Source organism: Empidonax traillii, unplaced genomic scaffold (genome assembly GCF_003031625.1).
Source record: "Empidonax traillii isolate 1590-97213 ecotype Southwest subspecies unplaced genomic scaffold, ASM303162v1 scaffold40:size2234952, whole genome shotgun sequence".
Lineage (NCBI taxonomy): Eukaryota > Metazoa > Chordata > Aves > Passeriformes > Tyrannidae > Empidonax > Empidonax traillii.
This window is the reverse complement of record NW_020955233.1, coordinates 2,198,599-2,222,290: the sequence shown is the minus strand read 5'-3', so window position 1 is coordinate 2,222,290 and position 23,692 is coordinate 2,198,599. Positions and strand designations below refer to the sequence as shown.

Sequence of the window (23,692 nt, the reverse complement as noted above, 5' to 3'; positions counted from 1 at the left end):
TTCACAGATTTTTAACATGCTGGAAAATTTTCATATTCTCATCTATAAAACTGCAGTCTTTTCTATCACAGATTTTGAAAGGTGCCCAGAAGGCATAAAATAGTTTTTCTATATCTGAAAGTGCAACAATGTTGAATTTTTATGTTATTGGATGTAGCCTGTTGGTTAAAAAAAAATTACATTGCAGCAAGAAACTGAGACTTGCCTTATAATTTTTCCCTCCCCCTTTGGACGCGTGATACATGATTTTAAAACTGCATTAACTTAGGTTAGCATCATGGCAAGCATGAAAATTTTGTGAAAGAGGTCAGGGTCGTTCCATATTTTAGGGGAGATAGAGGAAATGCTCATTGTGTGTTTTGTGAGTGTGGCTTTGGGGGGTTTTTAGCCTCACTTTCTGAGCAAATGAAGCTGATGTATTGACCAGGCCATCCAGAGGTACTTCTGTCTTCCCATACCTTTGTAACACTTGGAGAGTTTCAGTTAATTTGGCAGGAAGACAGGATGTGTAGAGGGGAAAGTGCCCTGCTAATCCCTGCAGTGAAGGGGAGACTGCAGTGGGATGTGCGTGCTTAGTGCACATCAGAAAATCCTCAGAGGTGTACGTACTGAGACTGGAAATCCAAAGAAGTCAGAACCATTGGGTTTGCTGCTCTCCAAGCTGCTAGTTTATTTAAAACTGTGAATATTAGCAGGATGACACAGTGGGGTGAAAGACCAGTGAAGTATCCAGAGGTGTGCAACAGGTAAGTCTGCCACACGACCTCATCTGTGGCATGTGAGTTGCTCGAATGTTATTTCCAGCCGATGTCAGTGATGAATTGACACCTCGATCTTTTCTTTCCACGTTAAAGGGAGTTTAAAGCGGCAGGAGGGAATGTTGAGTTTGGAGGTGTTGGGGAAACTTGGCTGACCCGGCTGTGGCATCGCTCACGTTCCTACTCTTGTCTTCCTGGCAGTAACATGTCTGATGCTCTGGCCAACGCAGTGTGTGAGCGCTGCCAGGCGCGCTTCAATCCTGCCGAGAGGATTGTGAACAGCAACGGGGAGCTCTACCACGAGAACTGCTTCGTCTGTGCCCAGTGCTTTCGGCAGTTCCCGGAGGGACTCTTTTATGAGGTGAATTCTCAGACTGTGTGGAAGATAAGAGAAATAGCTCCGTTAAAATGGAAGGAATTAGGTGAAGATTCTGGCAGAAAATAGAATTATCAGCTTTCTTGCATGTTTAATTTCTTAGCCCTAAACCTCTGTTGCCAATTTTTTTGAGGAGCTTCCAACTTAATTTCCCTTTTTCTCTCCTCGCATATTCCCTCAGTAACAGCAAAAGCTGCTCTTTGGGAATGTGACATTTCAGAAAGAAAACTAAAAGTGTTTCTTAATCATCACAGAATCATAGAATGGTTTGGGTTGGAAGGGACCTTTCAGACCATCTTGTTCCAACCTGCTGCCATGGGCAGGGATGCCTTCCACTAGACCAGGTTGTTCAAAACCCACTCCAACCTGGCCTTACTGTTTCATTAAACTTGAGTGAATTTTTGTCTTTATTCTTAGACATTTTGCACCAAACTTTTCCATTTGGCAACTGAAATAGGTGAACCCATTTAAAAAGTCATTCAGTTATTCACGAGGGCTCCTCCTCTCTTGTTTTGTTCGCAGTTCGAAGGTCGGAAGTACTGTGAGCATGACTTTCAGATGCTGTTTGCTCCTTGCTGTGGGGAATGTGGTAAGATGGGGCACGTGTCAACACCGTGGGGTAACAGCTACAGGACTGTGCAAACCTCCCAGCATTGCTGGGACATCCAGCCCTGGGCTGGGATTGTTGAGGTCATTTAAAGGAGCAGGAGCTCTCTATGGAAACAAAGCATGATACTGCTTTGTTAGACTGTAATAGTACTTGTGGAATTGAAGTGATGAAAGGATTACGAAGGCAGTAGATTCTGATGACTGTTTTCTGATGCATCTCACGCTGTTGCTTTCCTTTTGCAGGTGAGTTCATTATCGGGCGTGTTATCAAGGCAATGAACAACAACTGGCACCCAGAGTGTTTCCGCTGTGAGCTCTGCGATGTCACCCTTGCTGACCTGGGCTTTGTGAAGAATGCTGGCAGGTAAGGTAGAGAAGGAGCTTGGAAAGACAGAGAAGGAGCTTGGAAAGACAGAGAAGGAGCTTGGAAAGACAGAGAAGGAGCTTGGAAAGACAGAGAAGGAGCTTGGAAAGACAGAGAAGGAGCTTGGAAAGTTTTATCAGTGTGTTATTGATACAGCAGTGAGATGCTGAGAGTGGTCAGTTAGTTGTACATGGAGGGAAAGCTTGGAAAGGTACAGGAGAAGCTTTAAGGAATAACCTTTTATATGGGAAATGGAATGAAGAACAGTGTTCTTCATCCAGTGAAATATGTAGGAACTCAAATTTTAGTAGATAGTGGGTGGGTTCTGGAAAAGAAAGGGATTTCAGGCAGAAAGCTGAATAGTACATGAGAAAAAGGAATTATGTGATCCCGGTCAGGCTGTTTATCAAGTAAGCTGCTGAGCAGGAAATAAGGATATAGAAAAAGGACAAGAGAATAACATGATGATCACAGCAGTCTGTTCAGCATGTGATTTCACTGGGCTTCAGAAATCATTCATTTTATATACAGAAATATAAAAACGAGTCATAGATGTCAATTGATACATTTAATTAAAAAGCAAGAAATAAAAACACAAAAGAGAGCTTATACAAAAACATTCCATGGTAAGAAAATAAAACAATCCAGCAGTTAGCAGACAGTGCACAATTCAGAGTTAATTTTAAGCTTTCATATGTCATGAGGAAAGCCAAGTAGTTTATCCTAGAGTTTACATTTTCACTAAGTAAATGGTGAAGAAAGGAAGGAAAGGTTATATACTTGTATCCTGTTCAGCAGGGAGTGCTCTCAACTCCCTCTTCCTTTCCGTATGCAACTTCTGTGCCTTTGTGCCAGCTGGAGCTGGGCATAATTGATTTTTCTTTGACCTAAGCTTGTTAGAATGGGCTGTTGGGATAGCACTGTTTTGGGAAAGTGGTTAGGACTGAAGCAGTTCAAGCAAGATAAAGTATGTTTGACTTCATCATTTGTGGGCCAAATCTACAGTGGTAAAGAGCTATAAAAATGTATTTCACCTGTCACGTGATTTCCTAAAATATTTCTCTCCTTAGCACTGAAACGATGTTCTACTAAATATTATTGGAAACTCTTGCATTCTTTTTCACCCTTCTTACAGTACCTGGTATTCTCTAGTCTGCCTGTCATTTCCAAGCATATTCTGCATGATGCAGTTTGTATTAGTGAAAATAAAGATAATCCCTGCATTATCCACAGGGAAGGAATAGTCTTGCTAGATAAGTCACGCAAAAAGTTGTAAACCATCTTAAAGATAGGAGTCTCTTCTGGACCGAGTAGCCTTCACTTCTTCAAGCACTTACTTTTCTTCACTTCTGCCATTTGGGTTCATACTTTTACAATTCACTCTGTAGCAAACATGAATGCTGTATTCCTAAACAGCCCTTTTCCACCCCTCAGTTTGAGGGTTATGAGGATATCTGGGGTTTTGCAGGGAACTGCATAAAAGAGGCAGTGTATTAATGTTGTCCAGCTGCTGTCTGCAGCTTTGAGACCATGCAGAGTGTAGATAGCGAAGGTAGTGAGAAGTTTTGTGCTCATCTCCAGCTCTGAACGCTGGGAAAAATTAAACCCCTCTGCATTGTAAGTCCTTGTCTTAATTCCAGTCCAGGCTAGGTTCATTGCAGATTTTTTTTTTTTTTTTTTTTTTTTCTCTTATCATCATTTAGTACCAATTTTCTCTCCACTATATATAAATGCTTTGATTTTGGAGACTTGGGCAAGATGTGCTGGGGCATTGTTTCTCATCAGGCAGGTCTGTCTCAGCAGTGGATCTCTACTGCTGGCACAATACGAAATTTTAAAGAAGGCTGTGTGCATTGTGCAGAAGAAGAGTCGTTACTGAGTGCTTTGGGATTAAGTTCTTTGAAAAAAATCAAAAAAGGTCCATTTTTCTCTTTACCCCTTTCCTTATTCCTAAGTGCTCATCCCTCAGTTTCACGCATCTTGAAAATCAGTAGAACTGTCTTTCTGTCTGCGGTTTCAGTAAGACAAGCACATGTGATCTCTGTTGTCAGAGGAGTTCTTGCTAGTTGCAGTCCCACAAAACCAACAGAACTTCCCTTCTTGGGATGAGTTTGACTCTGTGTGGACTGTCTCACTACCTATTTGTGCTCTCAGCTCCTTTGGTGGAAGAGTGTCCTTAAGTCAAAGCAGTGACAAGAGTCGTGTTCACAGTTCAGATTTAGCACTTAGTGAGCTTTCATTTGTCTTACCCTCGTAGGTTTGAGGCAGCATTACAGCCTTTTTAATGCAAAACAGATTGCACAAGGCCTCGCGGAATTTCTCAGCTACAAAAAAATACATGACTGGGTCCAAGGCCCCGTTGAGACTGGTGAGGCAGGAGGTGACACGGTTGCTGAGGGCCAGGATACGCTGTGTGTCACAGGAAGCCCTGGTCCCGTTGTAATGGAGGATATAAATGTAGCGGTTGACGTGATAAGGTACAAAGCAAATCAGAAAGATCATCAGGACCATGATAATCATTTTGACAGCTTTCTCCTTCAGGTGTTTCTCAACTCTGTTCCCACTCTTCAGGCTTCGGATGATGAGTAAGTAGCAAGTCACTGTGGTAACAAAGGGGAAGGTGAACGCCACTGCTAAGGACACGAGGGCGTGACGTGAGGCCTTTTCTCTGTAGAGCTGCAGGCAGACGGTTGTGTTCTTCATCTGGACTGTCTGCACACTGAGCAGCAGAGGTGCCATTGCCACCCCAACAATGACCCACAGAAAGGCACATGCCACGTGGGCGTATCGGGACCTGCGGAGCTTGATGGACTTCACAGGGTGCACGATGGCCAGGAAGCGGTCGATGCTGATGCACATGAGGAAGTAGATACTGGCATACATGTTGAGGTAGAAAAGGAAGCCGGTGAGTCTGCAGGGGATCTCACCAAATGGCCAGTGGTTACCAGAAAAATGGTACACTAGCCGGGTGGGAAGTACCAGCACAAAGGACAGGTCAGCCACAGCAAGATGCATCAGGAAAATGTTGGCGGGTGTGCCTGACTTCTGGTCCCGAACGAAGAGCCAAAGAGCCAGGGCATTGCCAGCAAAAGCCAGGATGAAATCCAGGAAGTAGAAAGTGGCAAAAAGGATGTTCTCCATGTGTGTCTCTTTGCCACATTGCTCTGATGTTTCCAGAGCAAAATTTGATTGATTTGAGCAATTGAAGAGTGGGCTTGAATCTGCTGGGCCATTCATTTTTCCCCACGGTTTTGAAGGAAAAAAAAAACACCCTAAACCTGAAAGAATGAAGACAGTATATTACAAAAGAGCCTGGGTTTGTGGAACAAACCAACCAACCAACCAAAACCCAACAAAACACCCAAAAAACTACACATTGAAAATCAGTGATGTCTCCTGTTTGCTAGTATTGGTGTTTAATGTGACAGGTCAATCTGAGTATAAACCCTTATATTAAAATGGTGAATACCCCCTGCCTAGCCGGGTTTTCCAGACCACTAATTCCTGTGGAGGGAACCTTAATAAAGAGCTGTGGCCAGCTGGTGATGAGCTTTCTCCAGCCTGTGCAAGGTCAGTTGTATAACCAAGTAGTGAGGTGCTTGTGTTTAGTTAAGAGGAGTGGAAGTGAGTTCTGTATGTCTAGCTAGAAAGTATTTGCCATGTTTTACTTTGAAATCCTGATTCAGGACTGAAGGACTCCTAATGAATAAGCTTATCTGAGCACAGGTATATGTTGTAAGGTGACCTGGTTTAGAGTATCTGCATGTTCTTGTTCCTAGAAGAGTTGGAAGATGGGTCAGGTATTGCTATTATTGAAAAGGTCTGCAGGGTTCCTGCAAATCTTTGAGGATTATTTAGTCTAAAGTCCTGTATTTTAAGGAAAATGCACCTATTTCCAGTATAGTTGGAAAGTTTTCAGATGGGTAACAGTATCCCATTTGACACTGAATTGACTTAAAGGTTATTAATAATGCCCAGGCTGTCAGTCACCTGTCAAAGTGCCATCCTTCCCTGCAGTTTAGCTCTCCCTCAAAAGTCTAAACTCCATGTAGCTTATTTAGGGTCTTTTCCAATTAGCAGCTTAGTAAAACTGAGCTTAGCTTTGCCAGTCTGTGTTTGCAGCATCCTGAACAGCATCAACAAAAAGTGATAAGATTTTCTGGGCACCTCCCCTGGCTTTTTATACATTGCTCATCAGTGGGTATAGGTGGGGGGCAAATGCAGGCCATCTGAAATTCCAGCATTGTCTCTGTTTCTTGCATTCCTCAGAGATGTTACAGTGTGTGCAGCAGTACCTCCATTGTGCTTAACTGTTGCAGTTTGTACTGACTGACCACTTCTCCATATTATTCAGTATGTCTTTAAATATATTCAATATGCAGTGCATCCAGCTGCCCAACATAGCTCATTATTCAGATGTCTAAAAATATTGGGATAATTAAGAAACTGAAATGGGATTAAGGACAGACAAATATATTGGAAAATGTAAGCAGGATTCCAAGATAATTAATCTTTTGTTTGGCTGCTGTTACTTTCAAGTGAACAGAAAACTGCAATAGCTAGAGATTAATGTGCTGGACTGTTTCTGTTTGATTCACAGTTGAAGAGACAAAATCAACACAAGGGGGACTGAATGAAATTCAGAAATTGAAATTTCTTCCTATGGCCACAGAGGGCCCTTCTTACTCCATGCATTGCCTGGATATCCTTCCAGATTTGAGTCTTAATAACAAGTTATTATCTTGCCATTACTTGCAACTGCATGTGCAAGGAAGACTGCTCTGCCCTTATGTCCAAGGGGCATTTTATCCCTAAAAACACATGTGAAATCCTGTTTTCATGTACTAAAGGAAAATGCCCTGTTGCAGGTTTTTTGTATGAAGCTCGTGGGTTTGCAGAGAAGCCTGCAACTTTTTGTTTCTGGTGTTCATTTGTCCCTTACAAGGTAAAACTCAAAAGTATTCTTGAACACAAGAGGTTGAAGTTTGTATGTGATGGTAATGTTAACTCAAAGATTTGTCCTCCCTGGATGGAATTAGTTTAGGTAAGTGTTTTCCTGTTACATACCAAAGGAGAAGCATGAGACCATGCCTTTTTACTGTTAATTTACAACAGTGCCTGTCACCTCACGTTCTTGCTATTAAGCTTTTTTTTGTGTTTAATTATGCTTTTCATCTGCACAAAATGTCATCAGGCGATGTTTTTGTACACGCCTGTCAGTGGTGGGGTGGTCTGATGGCTAAACTTTATCCATGACACCTGAGCAAGCAGTAAATGCTGCCTTGGTGCAGCTGAAAAGGCAAAGGCAAGGGTTGTGTAATGGAACAGCCTGGGATGGCTCTTGTCTTATTGAAATGATTTGATTCAGTTCAGGAGGAGAAGCAGTAAGCAGAGTTTTCCATTTGCAAGCTAATTAGGGCTTTAGTAGCATGATACATTGAATGGATTCTGGTTGAGCTGAGTTCCTAAGGAGGATCTTGGAGAATCAGGTTCATCTGAGTTTCAGTTCCAGACTTGGAATAGGCAAGACATGAAAGTTGAGAGTTTTAGCCTCATTGCTGGCAGCGTTGGGTCTGCCAGGAATTTCTAACCAGACATGCTTTCAGTGCAAATGCTGTGGGGTGGAGTAAAAAGGAGAATGTCAGAGCTATCTAAGAAGTCCACTATGTCAGCATCAGGAAGAGAGAGGCTTAGAACTAATGATAAAATTGAAATAAATTCAGTCTTTGCAAATGAGTACCTTCATAGGAGAGCTGCTGTTACCCAATTTACTTTTGAGAGGAAGGTAGAGGAAGATATTTTTCACTGTCTGATTTGAAATCATAGAAAAGGGAAGTGGTCCTCCTTCTCATTTTGTTTATGTTTTAAAATAGAAGGAAATTTTAATTAAAGCTTTTATGTATTTTACAATTCTGCTTATTTGGTGAAAAGTGTGGTGTAGCACTTGAGCAGGTTGGGAAAAAAGCTGATGTCACTAGAATTAAGTGTTGATCTTATTTTTAAAATTTATATGTTTTCAACAAAATGCTGCAATTTTATAGAAGTAATCATTCTCTGACCAGCGTGTTCTGTAGAGAGTGCTGAAAACCCCCTGCTGTTATGTGCAGCCCCACTTCTATTTTTCTTGGTTTTATCCTATCAGTTTAAAATAAATATTTTTAGTTGGTTTTTTTTCTTTTTACTTCCTTTTTTTGTTTTTTATGCTTACAAAAAAAGCACTGGGAGTCCTAGAAAGCCTGTTATACTAATCTGTATAAATGCTAAGAGAAACATTCCCAAATTACCGAGAATGTGTAATTTGTGTTCTTATATATATACACTATATAGTGCAAGAGGCTTTGACTTCACAGACAGAAAGCTCCTTTAGGAGTCTGGCTCATTATCCAATAATTTCCGCCCGGATTGCACTCTTGGTGTTGTGTGAATATTTAGTGATTTACGTGTTGCTAAACAGAGCACTATTCTGGAAGGAGCCATTATCCCAGGCCTCCCAGGGCTGAGCTGTAATGGGATGTCACTGCTCATTCCAAGTGTATGCACACTGACCATATTTTATGCCCTGTTTCTCCTCTGCTCAGAAACAAGCAGGATAACAATCCACAAGGTTGTCAGCATGGATGTAATGCAGTCATTCTCACAGCAGATGCTCCATCTGTCATTAATGAAACAATTTAACTAGCAGAAGAAATCTTTAGGTCACCATAAGTTTGTTACCTGGCTGGTTTGGAGCTCTGTTAGAACGCCCACTGCAGATAAATATGAACTCTATGTTAGGGTTTGTGGTGGATATCAGAAATTCCAGTTCTTACCCTCAGCTAGTGTAGTTTCTGGTTTGTGATTATACTGCTTTGTGCGTTGTTATGATTATGGATTTAGTGTCTTGTCAAATGTCTCCTATCTTTCACTCAAAGTACTTTTCATTAGAATTAGTCTGCCTCTGACTGAAGTTATTCTCCTGAAAATCATTCCCTGCTGAGATCACCACCCTTCAGCTGAAATACTTGGTTTTTGTGAGCACCAAAGCAGTGTCAGAGAGCACTGGACATGCCATACAGCTGGCACAAAAGTTTGGAAAGTTTTTTGTTTCAAAGGAGCGATGTAAAGAAAAACAAGGAAATTAATCTTTGAAATTCAAAAAATGCTGCCTATTCTTAGATTCACACATTTCCATTATATTCAGCCATTTCAATATATGTGTCTTTGCTCCTCAATGTCTAAAATTAATGACACCAGGAAAGTCCTAAAAAATGCTCCTGAAAGAAGAAAACTCTTAAAGTCCCTTCTAACAGAATTGTCTCTTACCTCTTTACAGTGCAGTCCTGTGGGTGGAGTGTAGGGTCCTTTTGGGGAAAGTCTCAAGGAACTTCTCCTGGCGACAGCAAACCAAATAGAAGCAGAACGAAGAAAACAATATGATTCCAAAAGAGCGCAGAGTTGTGGAGTTGCTGAGGGTGGAGAGGGAGGTCCTCTATATAGTGTCCTCCTCGCTCTGATAGTGCTTTATCAGCTCAGTCCCACAACAGAGCAGGGGAGAGCAAACCCCAGCACTGAAGAGCAGAATTCATCCCAGCTGAGCTCTTGGCACTGGGGGTGCTGCTGCTGGTATAGATATGAATATCCTGCATGAATATTGCAGTGTTCATGGTGCTTACTGAAGGCTCCTACTGAACTCCCAGCCGTGAACACAGACTCCTTGGAGTCCCCTGATTATTTTAGGAGGGTGGAGAGAAGCATTGTTTGTGGGAAATCTAGTATTAATAGACACAACAGGACATTTCAGAATGGGATAATTCCATAATGGTGGGAGTGGGGAGGGGTAGAGGGCGAAGGGAGGCTGCTATGGCAACAGCTTAGCCTGTCCAACACTTCCCTTTGCCTGCAATAGAGGAGGGTCTGTGGGAGGGCAGAAGGTTTGTGAGTGGGGAGGGGGCTGATAATGGTTTATCAGTGCAAATGGCTGAAGGCATCTCATTCAGCTGAATGAGAGGGGTCTCTTTCAGGACACTTGCTTCGGGGTCCCCATGTCCTGCCCTGTATAATTACTCTGCGTTTGACAGTGCCGAATAAAATCGATGCCATTATGCTGAGATGAGCACAGCTGCATATTTGCCTATAATGGGGTGCTGTCTGCTTTTTCTGCACTCTGTCTGGGCAAACAGTACTTCCAGCTCTGGACAGAGACAGTTGCTGAGAGGAGGACTCAGATTTGGAGAGAATAATAACGATACTTACCACTCAGGCAGGCGCCTGCCAGTTGAGGGTCATAAATGTTTGAGGTCTCACAACAACATCTGTGTTGTGTTCTTACCCCCGTTTTACAGATCTAAGGGTAAGTGATTCATCACAGCAGAATTTTGGAGGAAGAACACCCTGTTTCAGCCGTAAATCTGCCCTTTCCATTTGAACTTTTCCTTTTGTCTGGTGTGTTTTGAGAATGACCTGTTGTGGGATGATGTATAGGGTTAAATCTAGAGGAGATTCAGAATTCTAGGGTAAAAGGCAGCTGCAACTTGCTGGGCGGACTGAGGTCGAGATGCTCCCCAATACAACGGTGAACATCTGCTCAGAGAAACCTAAAGGAGTGTGGAATGAAGTGGACACTACATAGCCCTCCTCCATTCAAATCCCAGCAGAATGGGAGAACATTGTGGTACTGAGACTGTACAATCCCTGTCTGATAAGGGAAAATCAAGATGTTCTGCTGCTCAAGCCAACTACCATGTCAAAGCCCCTCCTCAGCTGCCAAGCTGTGAGCAGCCACCCCTCCCATTAGGTACACCAGTCAGAAATAAAAGGTATTTATGACTAGAGCCATGCAAACTTCACCCAATCATAAAGAAATTAGTATAAAAGTAAGCTGGGGATAGGGGGAACGCAGGAGAAGACCTTCACTGAAGCTGCTGGGATTAGTTGACAGACTGAGTCTATCTTTTCCCCTCCCCAGAGGTATGCCTTGGTTGAAAATTATACTCTGTGTGCATTAAATGCTGCTTTTAGGACTAGAACTTGTGTTTGTGCTCACCCCATAGAATGTTAGTAGATTGCTTGGTATCAGAGCTTGTTGGAGGTAGCCTGGATGAGGAAGAGGAGTTTAGAAGGTGGAAAGAGAGAAATTCTGGTGATATGAGCCAGACTGTTTAAAGATAAACAAACAGACTGTCCTTGTTAGATTGTGAGATCTCTCACGGAGGAGAGCAGGTTTCTTTTGATTGGATGATGTCCAGTCAGAGACTTGTAGCTTTTCCAGTTAAGTACTTAGCAGTTATCTAAAGATTCATGTATCCCCCCTGTTTATGCATGTCAGTCCCAAATCCTAACCAGTGCCCTGTCCAAGTTTGTGCATACCTATCCCCTTTTTCCAGAATCTTCCTTATCTGCCTATTTTGTAAAATAAAGTTAGATCAGCTATAGCACCCAAGGCTGCTGTCTCTGTGCTAATTGTCTCCCGAGCTTGGCCGATATCTAACATCTGGATGAGACAAAATACGATCCTGCAAGGCACTCTAATACCAACTGCAGCTCAGATGAAGAACCCACTGATCTGAGGTGACCCCCAAATCCCAAACCGTGATAAGAGCTTGTGCTTGCTTAATATATGTATCAGTAGATATTTTTGCAGTTAGAAACTATCACTGACGACCTTCAAACCTTATTAATGTGTCACAATTCGTGTTAATAAAGAGGGTTATTCTGTGAACTGTTCAGGTGAGTCTTTGCAGTTGCTGGCAGGGGAAAGAACCTTGGCAGGGCCCGCTGAGGGGTCTTGGCTCTGTTGAGCACCCCCTAAGAGGGTGGTTGAAGTACCCTCCAACCTTGTGAATCTGTTGGTGAAGGGTCTCGTTACAAGACACTGACACACTGTCGGACACCAAGGTCTTGACTTTCCTGGGGGTACTGACAGGCAAAAATCTAAACTCCCACCTTTTCATGTGACACCTGTAAATCTCAGCAAGTGTTTGACATAGTGATAATACAGTGAAAGGAATTCAGCAGGCTTGTTAGTTTTGGGACAAAGCAACCCACAGAAGTAATTTCTCTGCCATGTTTGTTTTATCATAAATTGTTCCCAGCACACAGCGTTGCAGCTAGAGGGTTTGGTAATAGCAAGTAAACTGAATAGCTTCTCCTCAGAGCTCCTAAATATTGGGATAAAGCTGGTGGATTCCATCAGCCTTTATACATATTTTTTATGCCTTTTTTTCTGAGTTCGTCCACAAAGAATTTGCTTTATCTACCTATTCAGGGATGTACTTGTAATGTGTTCTAGAACGTGTGATAGGAACACAGTTGCATTTACCATACAAAATTGCAAATTGCATAGTTCTTTATTTTCTTTAACTTAGGACTAAAAGGAATTTGTAGGTCAAAGACCCAGCATTCAATTGTGTCTTGTTTGTCCTGGCTGTTGAAGACTGAGGAATCCAGCCATGGTAAAGGCATGCAAGCAATGCACTTTGGTTTAATACTTCTTGTTCTCTGTCCTCAACTCCCTCCCAGTGCTGTAGCGCCTCTGTTATGCTTGGATCCCATAGTTAGTAATAGAGTATATTGTCATCTTTCCTTGCCCAGCTCTCAAAAAAGATCTAAAGTGTTAGAAGGGATACCTAGAAGAATAATTATATGATATCCCTGATGGGATGTAAATCGGTGAATGTTGAAGGAGTATTCTAAGGAAATACTCTGTGACTGCTCTATCCACATATTCTTCTCTGTGCAACTGGTGTGAAATACTGGATATCAAAGTGAATTATGTGTAGTCTGACCTTGGAAGACACTTGTAATAAATAAAGTACTTCCTACAGTATGAAGTGTATGTTGTTTTAAGAGAAAACATTTTTTAATACTTTATTTTCTATACTTTGTTCAACCAGGCATCTGTGCAGGCCCTGCCATAACCGTGAAAAAGCCAAGGGACTGGGCAAGTACATCTGTCAGAAGTGCCACTTGATAATTGATGAGCAGCCTCTGATGTTTAGGAATGATTCCTACCATCCAGATCACTTCAACTGCACCCACTGTGGGTATGTTCTCATCTGTAAACTCTGACAAAAAAGAACAGAGACAAACAGTTCAGTCAGCAGTGCAGTCTCTCCCAAGGCCTGAACTTTGTTGCCTTCACATTGTTGAACAAACAGAAATTGGGTGAGGAAAAATCGGAATAAATTTGGAAAACCTACAGAAGCTTTAGTTTTATTTTGCCATTCGATATTCTCTTATTCTAACCTTGAATGACACTACTTTATAATGAAAATATTTCCTAGATACAGCTTACCTGAAAGGCTGTGTGCAGATTACCATAGCAGTGTTGTCCAAAGATAGCAGTTATCAGGCTATTCAAAACAGTTTCATTTTGTCCGGGATAGGAAAAAAAAAAAAAAAAAAAAAAAAAGAGAGCTGTGTTAGTGTTCTGGCACAGACTATTACCATGCTGTCTGACCTGATTTACTTTGCCACAAAGGCAGTATAATTGGGACACAGTACAGCCCTAGACTGGGTAACAGTGCAAGCGACTCAGGGTTGGGCACTGCTAGGATAGTTCTTGTACCTGAACTCTCCTATTCAGAGACAGCTCAAGTCTTAGCATGGCACTGCCTTGTTCCACGTGTAAGTGCACCTTGTATTTCTGCAAGGGTTTGTAGCTGAAGATGTGATGTTCTACATACGTTCTTGTCTGGCAAACTGAGAAAGCAGTTTGAGAAAGATGAGTTGACAATAACTGTATTTCACTAACGTAATGACCCTGCATTTGTAGCACGAACGTTGCCTAAGTTAACATTCCAGTTTAGTCTTCCAAAACTTCATCCTGGGCATTAAAGAGCTTCCCTTAGTGTTCTTACTTCAGGGAATGTTTTTTTTCAGGAAGGAGCTGACTGCCGAGGCCCGGGAGCTGAAGGGAGAGCTGTACTGCCTGCCCTGCCATGACAAGATGGGGATCCCCATCTGTGGGGCCTGCCGCAGGCCCATCGAGGGGAGAGTGGTCAACGCCCTGGGAAAGCAGTGGCACGTTGAGGTGAGGCCTCTCTGAATCTGAAACTGCCTTCAAGAGCCAGTTTGGAAAAGGACAGATTTTCTTAGTGCTGTTTGAAAACTGTAGACATGTAGGGGATCTGTAATGTATGAGTTCAGACAAAACCAAATTGCTTATGTTTCAGACTGTCTTCACCTCTGATGTGTGTATCATTGCAGCAGGACCATCAGGAAAGCTGTGCTTTTGCAGCTGTAATAACCTTATTTTTAAAATGCCTGAGTTGCATTGTAAAGACTCTTGCAGAATATGATTCACTGAACAGTGTTTACTTACTAATAAATTTCCATATTTTCTATGATGTACTTGAGATACATCCTCTCCAATCACAGTTAACAGGTACATAAATGTGTTGGAATTCCTGCTGCAGACAGAGCCAGTGCAGTTCTTACTGCCTTTTCAGCTCATTGTTTCTATCACTTTCAGCTGAGTCATCACAACCTGCTCTGAAGTTTTTTAGTGATTTATGTTTTCAGTCATTTAAGCCTTATAGGGCTTGAACTGAGAGATGCTGCTGCTCATTTGATGTGTATTCATATTTTTTCTGTTCTGTTTCTCTTCTTTGAAACCAGCAAGATAATAATGCTCAAGTCTACCACTATAGACACAAGTCCTTTCCAGCAGGTCTTCTACCTATCTTTAATACAACTCCTAATTACTATAGAGACTAAATATCTCCTCTTCTCTTTTGCTTCCATAAAAATTTTCCTGTCTGTGCTTCACTAAAGCATTAAGAGGTAACAGTTTTAAACAGAAAGAGGTAGATTTAGATTAGATGTTAGGAAGAATTGGTGGTGAGGCCCTGGCAAAGGTTACCCAGTGAAGCTGTGGCTGCCCCATCCCTGAAAGTGTCCAAGGCCAGATTGGACAGAGCTTGGAGCAACCTGGGATAGTGGAAGGTGTCTCTGCCCACGGCAGGGGGTGGAAACAAGATGGGCTTTAAGGTCCCTTCCAACCCAAACCATTAAGTGTCACGTATTAAACCATGATTTGCAGCTGTGTAAGTTTTTCCCTGGTGATGGGAAAGTCACTTTATCTGCCACAGAATGTCTTTTTTTCTTCTACAGCATTTTGTTTGTGCCAAATGTGAGAAGCCATTCTTGGGGCACCGACACTATGAGAAAAAAGGATTGGCTTATTGTGAAACTCACTATAACCAGGTAAATTCTGCCATCTATGCTGTAGGTGCTTGCTCTGACTGGCAAATGCTTTTTTGCATTTTAATATGCAAAGCTGTGCAGATTTTGCGTAATCTGAACTTGTAGAGGCAATGCAATATTAAGAAATCTGTGAGATTTAACATAAAAAGTAGTTTTTCTTGGTAGATGGAAAAGCAATGTTGAGAACAGAATAGAAGCGACTTGGGGATACTGATTGTAATCTGTACCATTGACAGAAAAGCACTGACCGTGGGTTGTGATTAAAATCCCTGTAATTGTACTTCTAAACTATTTGTATGGCCATCTTTGATAATTCTTTCTTCCGTGGGCCTGAGACAACTGTTATGTTGTCTAAAGCATGGGAAACTACATTTCAAAAGCCAGTCAAACTCTGTTTTTTCTGTATGATTCTATGGAACAGCTATGACTTTGATATTTTCTTCTGTCAGATAAATGAGGTAAGTGTTACTGTTTTGATAGAAGCTCTAGGTTTATTTTGGTATTTACAGTTGAGCATCAGGAGATGTTTGTGTACAGTAAGCATTATACTCTACTGAACCTTTCTTCAATTGCCACATATACAGGACTTTAAGATCCCATAACAGTGGTAGAGTGTGAGGCATCAACAAAAAAGGTTTTGTAGTATTTAGTGGTATGAGATCCAAAGGAACATAGACTATTTGGCAAGTGTATGAGAAGTTATTCAGAAGATTTAAATTGGTATATTTGGGGGCCACTGCAGCATCTGGGAATTCTTGGATTGTTAGGATTTAATGTTCACACCAGCTGCATAGTGTGGGGAGCATGAGTAGTCAGCAACATGAGTTCCTGTTCTTATTTCTTTTTCTGTGCAGCTCTTTGGAGATGTCTGCTACAACTGCAGCCACGTGATAGAGGGAGATGGTAAGATTTGTTCTCTCTTTGTTTTGGGTCGTTCTATTTGTTAGTGCAGCTGTTGCAGTCCCACAGTTGCAAGGCCCCAGTGTTTGTTTTCACATCTGGCACCATTTGAATTTGGATATAAATCTGAATTCAAATAATCTGGCAGTTTCTTCTTACTTTGTGCTTTTGCTTTTGCAGTGGTATCAGCTCTTAACAAGGCCTGGTGTGTGAATTGCTTCTCCTGCTCCACCTGCAATATCAAGCTCACACTGAAGTAAGTCAGTGTTTATATTTTGGACCATGTGACACATTTGCCCCTAAGGTAGGGTATTAGCCTGGGGAGCCATGAACCAGGGGCTCTCTGAGGAGCAGTATACCTGTTCTCTGTGGGAGCAGTGCTTATAATTCCACTGATTTCAGGATTAAAGGGGAGCTGGCATTCAGCATGCTCTCTGATTTAATTTTGTTTCTTAATCTGTTCTGTAAGAAGGTTGGGTAAGAGGAGAACTCATTCAGCAGTACAGAAGGAAGGCTCTGAATTTTGAGGAACTGCCTGTCCTGAACAACCCAGAACCTCCATGTCTCCTAAAGTTTGCATGCTCCCCTCAATGAAAATATTTAAAATTCCACAGATTAGTTTGAAATAAAATACTATGGTATTTACCTCAAATATATAGAAGAGGGACAGGAAAAAAGCAATCCCACATTCTTCCCGTCTCAGATTCAAACCCTTATCTTGCTATGCTGGGTTGGCTCCACTGGCCTTGTATATGAAGGAGCTCTAATTCATCACAAAGAGGACCTTTGAAGTGATACTTGCATTCTACAATAACAAAATTATTGTTCTAGATTGTTACATACAAATATATAGCAAAATCTGGCTCTTTGTTTAACTAGGGATGCTAAAGACCCACGTTCCCTGGTAAGAGCCCAATCTCTGTTCTTACATCACCAGATGATGAGTTGTTTTGTAAATGCAGATGCATGGAGATTTGAATTATTGAAGCATACAATTTGCAAATACCATTTTAATGACTGCTCTTTGTGTTAAAGGAATAAATTTGTGGAGTTCGACATGAAACCTGTGTGCAAGAAGTGCTATGAGAAATTCCCTCTGGAGCTGAAGAAACGCCTGAAGAAGTTGTCAGAGCTGGCATCCAAGAAGGCCCATCCCAAAGCTCTAGATTTAAACTCTGCTTAAACAGGTCTGTCAGTCTCCTGACTGCACTCTTACAAAAGCTGCTGCTCACTGCAGCTCTTGATTACAGAGGCAATTACTAAGAAGTGAAACCAAAGATAAGTAGTCCCTTCTCCTGCTTCTGGTAGTGTTGCTTGCATCTAGATTCTCTCTTTTCTCAAGCATTTGTCTATTAACACTGGCAGAAAGAGGAGTATAGTTTATGCTTGAGCAGTGTACAGGCTGGTTATTAATTTGCTAATAACAACACTTTTTGCCTTTGTGGAATTGTACACAATCTTTCCTTCTTCAATTTAACTGTGCTTGTCTCTCCATTCCTCTTAGTCTAAGGAATTTGGAAACAGTGGTTGAGTGTAGGGCTGGAAGAAATGTCTGATTTGCTCTTTTTCAGATAAAGTATCAACATTTTTCTTCCTACTGTGACTGAAGAAATTTTTAGGTTTTTTAGTACTTAGGCAAATATTCTGAAAGTTGTTGCTCTTTGCTACATGCAAAAAGTTCTGGTCTTTCTCCATTTTCCTTCTGAGAATATATGGGTGCTGTACAGTCCTTCTGGTTTGTAGGTTTACTGGAAAGGCCCAGGAACCAACAGCTCTGGTGTCTGCACTGCCTGCTTTGTGTGTCTTAGGCCCAGTGCTAGGACAGCTGCAGAGGTTTGCTTTGCTGCTCCCCTGTTCAGTACTGAGGAGATTTCAGTTGTCAAGGCCATGTCAGCCTCTTCAGAATAGTGTTGGGTTCTCCTTGAGGAGGAGATGGATGGCTATGGGGAAACAAAACATTTTATTAGAGTTGACACTCTTCTTTTTCTCTGTTCTCTACTACTACATGGCTACCTGAGCTTCTACTGGTCAACACAAAGCATGTCCTCCTGTCCACTGGTGTAGCTGATATTTCTTGAGGCAGTGTGGCTGGAGCCTTGGTTATTCCTTTGCACAGGGAAATCAAATGGATAATATGGTACCCGTTTAGGCACTTAAGTTTCTCTGTTCTCACTGAGTATAGGCTTGTTGGTCATCCTTCAGAAAGCCCAATACATGAAGGCATTTCTGTTGTTTACAGTCTGTAGCAAATGTGGTCTTATGCAGAAAAAAACCCAGAAAGTACTTTTCTTAACATTTTTACCCAAATAAGATTTGCCCCATCACCTTTCTTAAGACCTGAGTGTACTTAGAGAGAGGATCTCTTCCTAAATGTGTACATCTCAAGCATATAGTCCTGCCCTGTAGTTTTGTCTATCCCCAGTGAAGTTTCACTGGTCCTACTGCCTCTGCTACTACAACCCAAGGTGCGGAGAAATTTACTGGTTTTGAACATTCTCGATACTTCTTTAGGAGTGAGCCATCACCAGTGCTGTTCCTGAGCCCACCTGCACGCTGTATAATCACAGGGAGCTTTGGAATCCTCTGGAAGCATCCCCTGTATTTTCTTGTGAACTAAGCTGAGCAACCTCAAAATCCCTTTCCATGAACAGTTGAGGTCGTGCCTGCCCTTGTGTGAGGCTGACAAGCACTGGAGGACTTCTGTCCTTTGCATGATTTAAATCTTCCCAAAAGTGGGTAGATTAGTAGGTCAAATGAACACAGCAGTTGGGCCTGGGCACCACCTATCGCGGGGCAGGGGTCAGTCCCGCGACAAGACCCAGTGGCACAACTTGTATGGGGAACAGGACACACGAGTGTGACCCACAAAATGGCGTTTATTAAAACAAGAAGACAGCTTATATACAGGGGAATACAGAAGTTTCGGGAATAGAGGAGGGTTTCTGCTAGGAAACATCAAATCCTGAGGTTCAGTGATAAGGGGACTTGGGGAGATAGGCTGCAGGGAACATGTCTGGTCACTCGAGGGGCAGGGAGAGCTAGGGAATAATGGAGGTTTGTGTCCTGGGTGCACAGACAGGGGAATCTGCTGAAGCTGCAATGCTGCGGCCTTGTAGCTGGGTCCCAAGCAGTTCTGCACAGCTACAGTTGCTGGAAGTCTTCTAGATAGATCCTTTCTTCTGAGCCTTCCTTGCAGCTTTTTTGCATCTCTCTCCGCTCTCTGTAGGCCTCTTCTGGTCCACCCCCGACACCACCCTGCAGCCCCAGGTGAATTAGCTAGCAAGAAGTCGAAGTTTCCCCATTTCTTGTATGTGTGAGCAGCAACTGGACTGGGACAATAATCTACCTTAAAATTGCGTTAACATGATTGCTGGATCTCCTACCCATGGAACTGCACCCCTGATACCAGAGCAGTGGTGGGAAACCCTGGTGAACTGTGTGCAGATCAAAATCCCACGTCAGACCATCTCTTAGATTCTCCCTGTCTTTGCTAACTCAGTTTTCCCTCATCTGCTTTGGTTTTTGTTGCCCTGAGTTACCATTAACTTCTCACGGTGTTATACTGTATCCACTGTAACACTGATGAGGGGATAGGCCTGGGTTTATAACAGTAAACTCTTCCATCCTCTCCTGGCCACAATCTCTGTAGATTCCAGTAAGAGCAGCTGCTTGTGTCACTGCTTTAGGAGAGCACTTGCTGTTCTCTCACTAGCCTTAAAACAGACTTTATTAGTTAAAGGCACAAAGAGCGTGTCTTTTGGTGCAGTTGTGTGTGGCCACTGTGAACACCCATCCTGCAAACCTATTGTTGACATTTTTGTCACAGCATGAAATACAAGGAGTGCTGCTCTAGGTTCAGTTCAGTGGGTTGTGCAGATCCTCAGCATAAAGCATTCTGGCCTGTTCCTGTAATCTCAGTCCCAGGCTGTGCCGTGTGCTGAATCTGGGCAGCTGTGTGTCCCTCCTGGGAAGGAGGTGGAGAACACGGAGCAGCACATTCCTGTAAAGAGGGAAGGACTACGTCACTAGCAGGCAATAGGTAATATTCTTTCAGTGTCCACTCCAGTTCAGCAATGGAAAATTGTGTATGTGGAGGTGAATGGAATTACTTTTGTAGTGCAAGTAGAGATTTAGTGTGTGCTCTTACCTTGTCTCATGCTAGAAATTCAGCAGACCTTGTAAGCTTCAAAGAAGAGTTTATATCATTCTCTTTGATAGGCTCTTCGGTTCTCTAGGATTTGGATTAGGGGGGGACAAAAAATCATGGTAATCCCTGATCTCTGTATTAGTGGAAGATGATATTCTCTTAGTATCCCCTAAAGTATTAATTTTTCACAATTATTTTTCTAATACTTCTGTTGCCTATAGCCTGCCATATGCAGAGTTACAGTAGTGAATATTGCTGACATACCTTTTGTGGGAGAGTGGAATTGAAGGAGTAGGAAAAATAATATAAATAGTTTTAAAAAATGCATCTTCCTCTACTTCTGAGTCTGCTTTTTAAAAACCAAGCAGAATATAGTGCAGGCTCATTAATGTGTTGATAGGCTGACAGGTTTGTTTTCTTTTTTAATGAAGTCAAGGTGTCAGTCAGAAATAAGCTGCATGTTTTTTTTCCATTGTTGTAAATTGGCCTGCTAGCCAAATTCACCCTCAGTATCTCACCACTGGAGAGTACAGATTTATGCCAAGGTTGAACTTGTCTCAGAAGCCTACACCTACTAAAAGCTGTTGTCTCATTCTATGGGTTTATAGTTTACATTCTTACTTCTACATAACTAAAATCACTAACATTGACTGAGTACACTTGAAAATGGTTTTGCTTTTAGAAAGCACAGTATGTGAAGCTTGTTTGTATTCAAAGGATATGCTAATCACTTGTCTTGATGGCAACTAATATGCTCTCTAGGGTTTGCATCCTGGTGTTTATTTTTGCAGCAGTCTCTGCAGTGTTGGCAAATGTTGGTCAGCCTTTGGTTCAGAGGGTTCCTGATGTCACGTGGTGTGTATTAGATGATATGACTGACACTTTTTTCACGAGTGATTAGATGGTGAAGGAATAGTTTGCAGGCAAACATAATAAATGTGGTTGTACTAGTCTGTAAAGCACTGTTTAAGTGCTGAGGGTGTTATAGACCGAGAAAAGAATTAGCAGCTACCTTCCTTGGTTCAGGCCTTGATGGGCGGTGTAGGTTTTGCATCATGTAGAGCTCTCATTTTATCACACATGGCTTGTGCTGTCTAATCAAAACGTGTGATTGTGCATTGAAATGCTGTAATATTGTATCTTTGTATGTTTCTATAATAAAGGTAACTCTAATACATTTTAAATCTTTACACACAAAAAAAAATTGTATAATATATGGTTAAAAAATATACTATATTTGCAATGATGAACCAGAAAGCATCTGAGGAACCCTGGGGATTGCCCAAACCTGAGACACTGTTGTGGTGAATTCATATTTTAGATCTGTGCTGCTTCTCTGGTGATATGTTGGTTGATGAGGGTGTGCAGAAAGGGTTATTAACTTTTTAGAGGCTGTACTGTACAAAATGTGTTTGTACACAGATGGGATGCTATGATCATTTACAGGCTGTAGTAGATACTTGATAAATTCAGGTTATGTGGATCTAGAGCAAATACTCAAGATTCTTGGTAAGAAAAAGACATTGTGGTTGATTTTCTGCAATCTTTATTTAAAAACCAAGAACAGTACAGTTTGGCTGCAGAATTTCTTTCTGTACAGGTGAATCATTGAATGCTCCTCACTTATAGCCAGGTAGATCAAAACCACTCCAAGGAATGAATCTCCAGTGTTTCCATTGCCAGCAATGGACATTACAGCAGGAGTGTCTAAGTGCTTGCAAAAGGATCACTGTTCTGACAGGTGTGGCACTCGTTTGGATGCACAGAGTGGGGCTCTTCCCTGCCACCCATGAACAAAAATCCGATCAGTGTTTGAATTTCTCACACACACACACACACACACACACACGTGTCTGAGGGAACAAGGGAACCATTGTGCATCCATTGGCAAAGTTGAGAGATCAGGCAGAGCTGCTTTCCCAGCACTGCCAGATTGTGTCTCAAGGAACTTGGTGTAAATGCTTTAAGACATGTCCATGTTTCAGTGTGAGCAAGAGAGAAGTACTTTTTCTCGCTCCCACTCCAGTGCATATCTGCTTTACACACTCAGCACACTCTGGTTGCTATGGGACCAAAGCTGTGTGTCTACAAAGGTCTGAGAGATGAACATAAGAGCTGAATCAAATTTTACCACTCAAACTGTCTGCTAAACAGGAAACATAATCAGGAGAAATTAAAGCTATTCTTGTCTCATGAAGGAATGTCTGCATAACTCCACGTTGAGAACATTTTTATGGAGTAGAAAAGTCTCTTTTCAACAGATGTCTGTTAGACTGAGTTCTTCAATTCTAATTTGCACTGAATAGTCCATCTATAACTTGAACTAGGAGCAACTAAAAGTAATGGACCCAAAATCCAGACTCATTCAAACTTTAGGCTTACTTAGAAACTGCATAGTCAAAGTAGTGTTAGTTTCCAAGAGCATTATAAAAAGTAGAAGAAAGAAGACTGTTTAATTTAACCAAGGCAGTGGCAAGTCAGGGGAACTACAGTTACATTCTGTGACTGGCTGTCCTAGGCTGCTGTAACGTGCAGCACATAACCTGGGGATCAAAGGATGAAAACCAGCATCTTACCTTTCAAAGTGTCCAGTTATCTACTACTGAGGGGCATTTCTCCACTCTTAGAATTTCCAATAGGAGAAAAAAACAATTACTTTTGTTTCCAAAGATGCATGGAGTTTTATGCTTTTGGTAAGAGCATATACAAAAAGGGTCATTCTTTCCAAAAGGAAGACAACTGTTAATGTATGTCTCTCTTTGAATGGAGGAGATTCAGGCTATCATAAGAGGCCCTCATAGGGTTCCCCTGCTCCCATTTAACATTAAAGTCCATCTAACCCAAAATCTGAATGAAACTCTCATTCTGCATCTAAGACAGTTAAGTGTTACAGATATTTGAAAGCACAGGCTCACTTGAGCTTCTCTCATAGTAATATTTCAGGAACTCAGTTCATTCAGCGTGTGATCAGAAGACTGATCACCAAGATAAATATTTTTTAAATGGCATTTCTTATGGGAGATGAAATTACAGGTAGTTTGGCACAAACAGAGGTCATGGGTTCTATCCCCACCCTCAGGCTGGGAGGTTCTTTTGCTTGTTTACAGCATTCATGAGCAGGCGTACGTAGGATGTTAACAGGTCGTCCATTTTGTAACCCTGTCAGGAAAGAAGAAAAGTCTTAAATCTCTCAGAGAGCTCCAGAAGCAAAAATAACTAGAATTTCCTCCCTGGTTTATCTACTTCTTAGGTTCTCCCCTAATCTCTTTCATTAGCTGTCACTGTTTTAGTAATAACTTGTCACTGTTTTAGTAATAACTTAGCTGTTTCTCCCACTGCTCTTCATGTATTTA

General features: G+C 41.9%; 3 protein-coding genes across 7 annotated transcripts in view; 1 reads left to right on the top strand and 2 right to left on the bottom strand.

Annotated features, from left to right (window-relative positions):
* The window catches only part of LIMS2 (LIM zinc finger domain containing 2), a 45,367-nt gene that overhangs the window by 10,881 nt on the left and 10,794 nt on the right, over positions 1–23,692 (top strand). The window contains exons 2-10 of one of the 2 annotated variants that reach the window (XR_003570598.1): positions 960–1,119; positions 1,657–1,723; positions 1,987–2,107; positions 12,979–13,128; positions 13,967–14,117; positions 15,200–15,292; positions 16,147–16,195; positions 16,373–16,448; positions 17,228–17,379. Coding sequence is in view for 1 of the 2 variants with exons in the window: in XM_027878392.1 (XP_027734193.1) it covers positions 960–1,119; positions 1,657–1,723; positions 1,987–2,107; positions 12,979–13,128; positions 13,967–14,117; positions 15,200–15,292; positions 16,147–16,195; positions 16,373–16,448; positions 17,228–17,375 (1,015 nt within the window). In the remaining variant the exon portion in view is untranslated. Of the gene's footprint in view, positions 1–959; positions 1,120–1,656; positions 1,724–1,986; positions 2,108–12,978; positions 13,129–13,966; positions 14,118–15,199; positions 15,293–16,146; positions 16,196–16,372; positions 16,449–17,227; positions 17,763–23,692 lie in introns of those variants that run through there. The other variant, XM_027878392.1, reaches the window with a different exon arrangement.
* Positions 2,713–9,535, bottom strand: GPR17 (G protein-coupled receptor 17). Its single transcript, XM_027878390.1, has 2 exons — positions 9,410–9,535; positions 2,713–5,385 (listed from the first exon to the last, which is right to left on the bottom strand). The coding sequence occupies exon 2, from the start codon at positions 5,342–5,344 to the stop codon at positions 4,313–4,315; it is 1,032 nt and encodes a 343-aa protein (XP_027734191.1). The 5' UTR covers positions 5,345–5,385; positions 9,410–9,535; the 3' UTR covers positions 2,713–4,312.
* MYO7B (myosin VIIB) overlaps positions 22,829–23,692 on the bottom strand; it is a 50,941-nt gene continuing 50,077 nt past the window's right edge. For all 4 annotated transcript variants that reach the window (XM_027878380.1, XM_027878379.1, XM_027878381.1 and 1 more), the window contains exon 49: positions 22,829–23,498. In XM_027878380.1, coding sequence (XP_027734181.1) covers positions 23,415–23,498 — 84 coding nt within the window. In that variant the 3' untranslated portion in view covers positions 22,829–23,414. The remainder of the gene's footprint in view (positions 23,499–23,692) is intronic.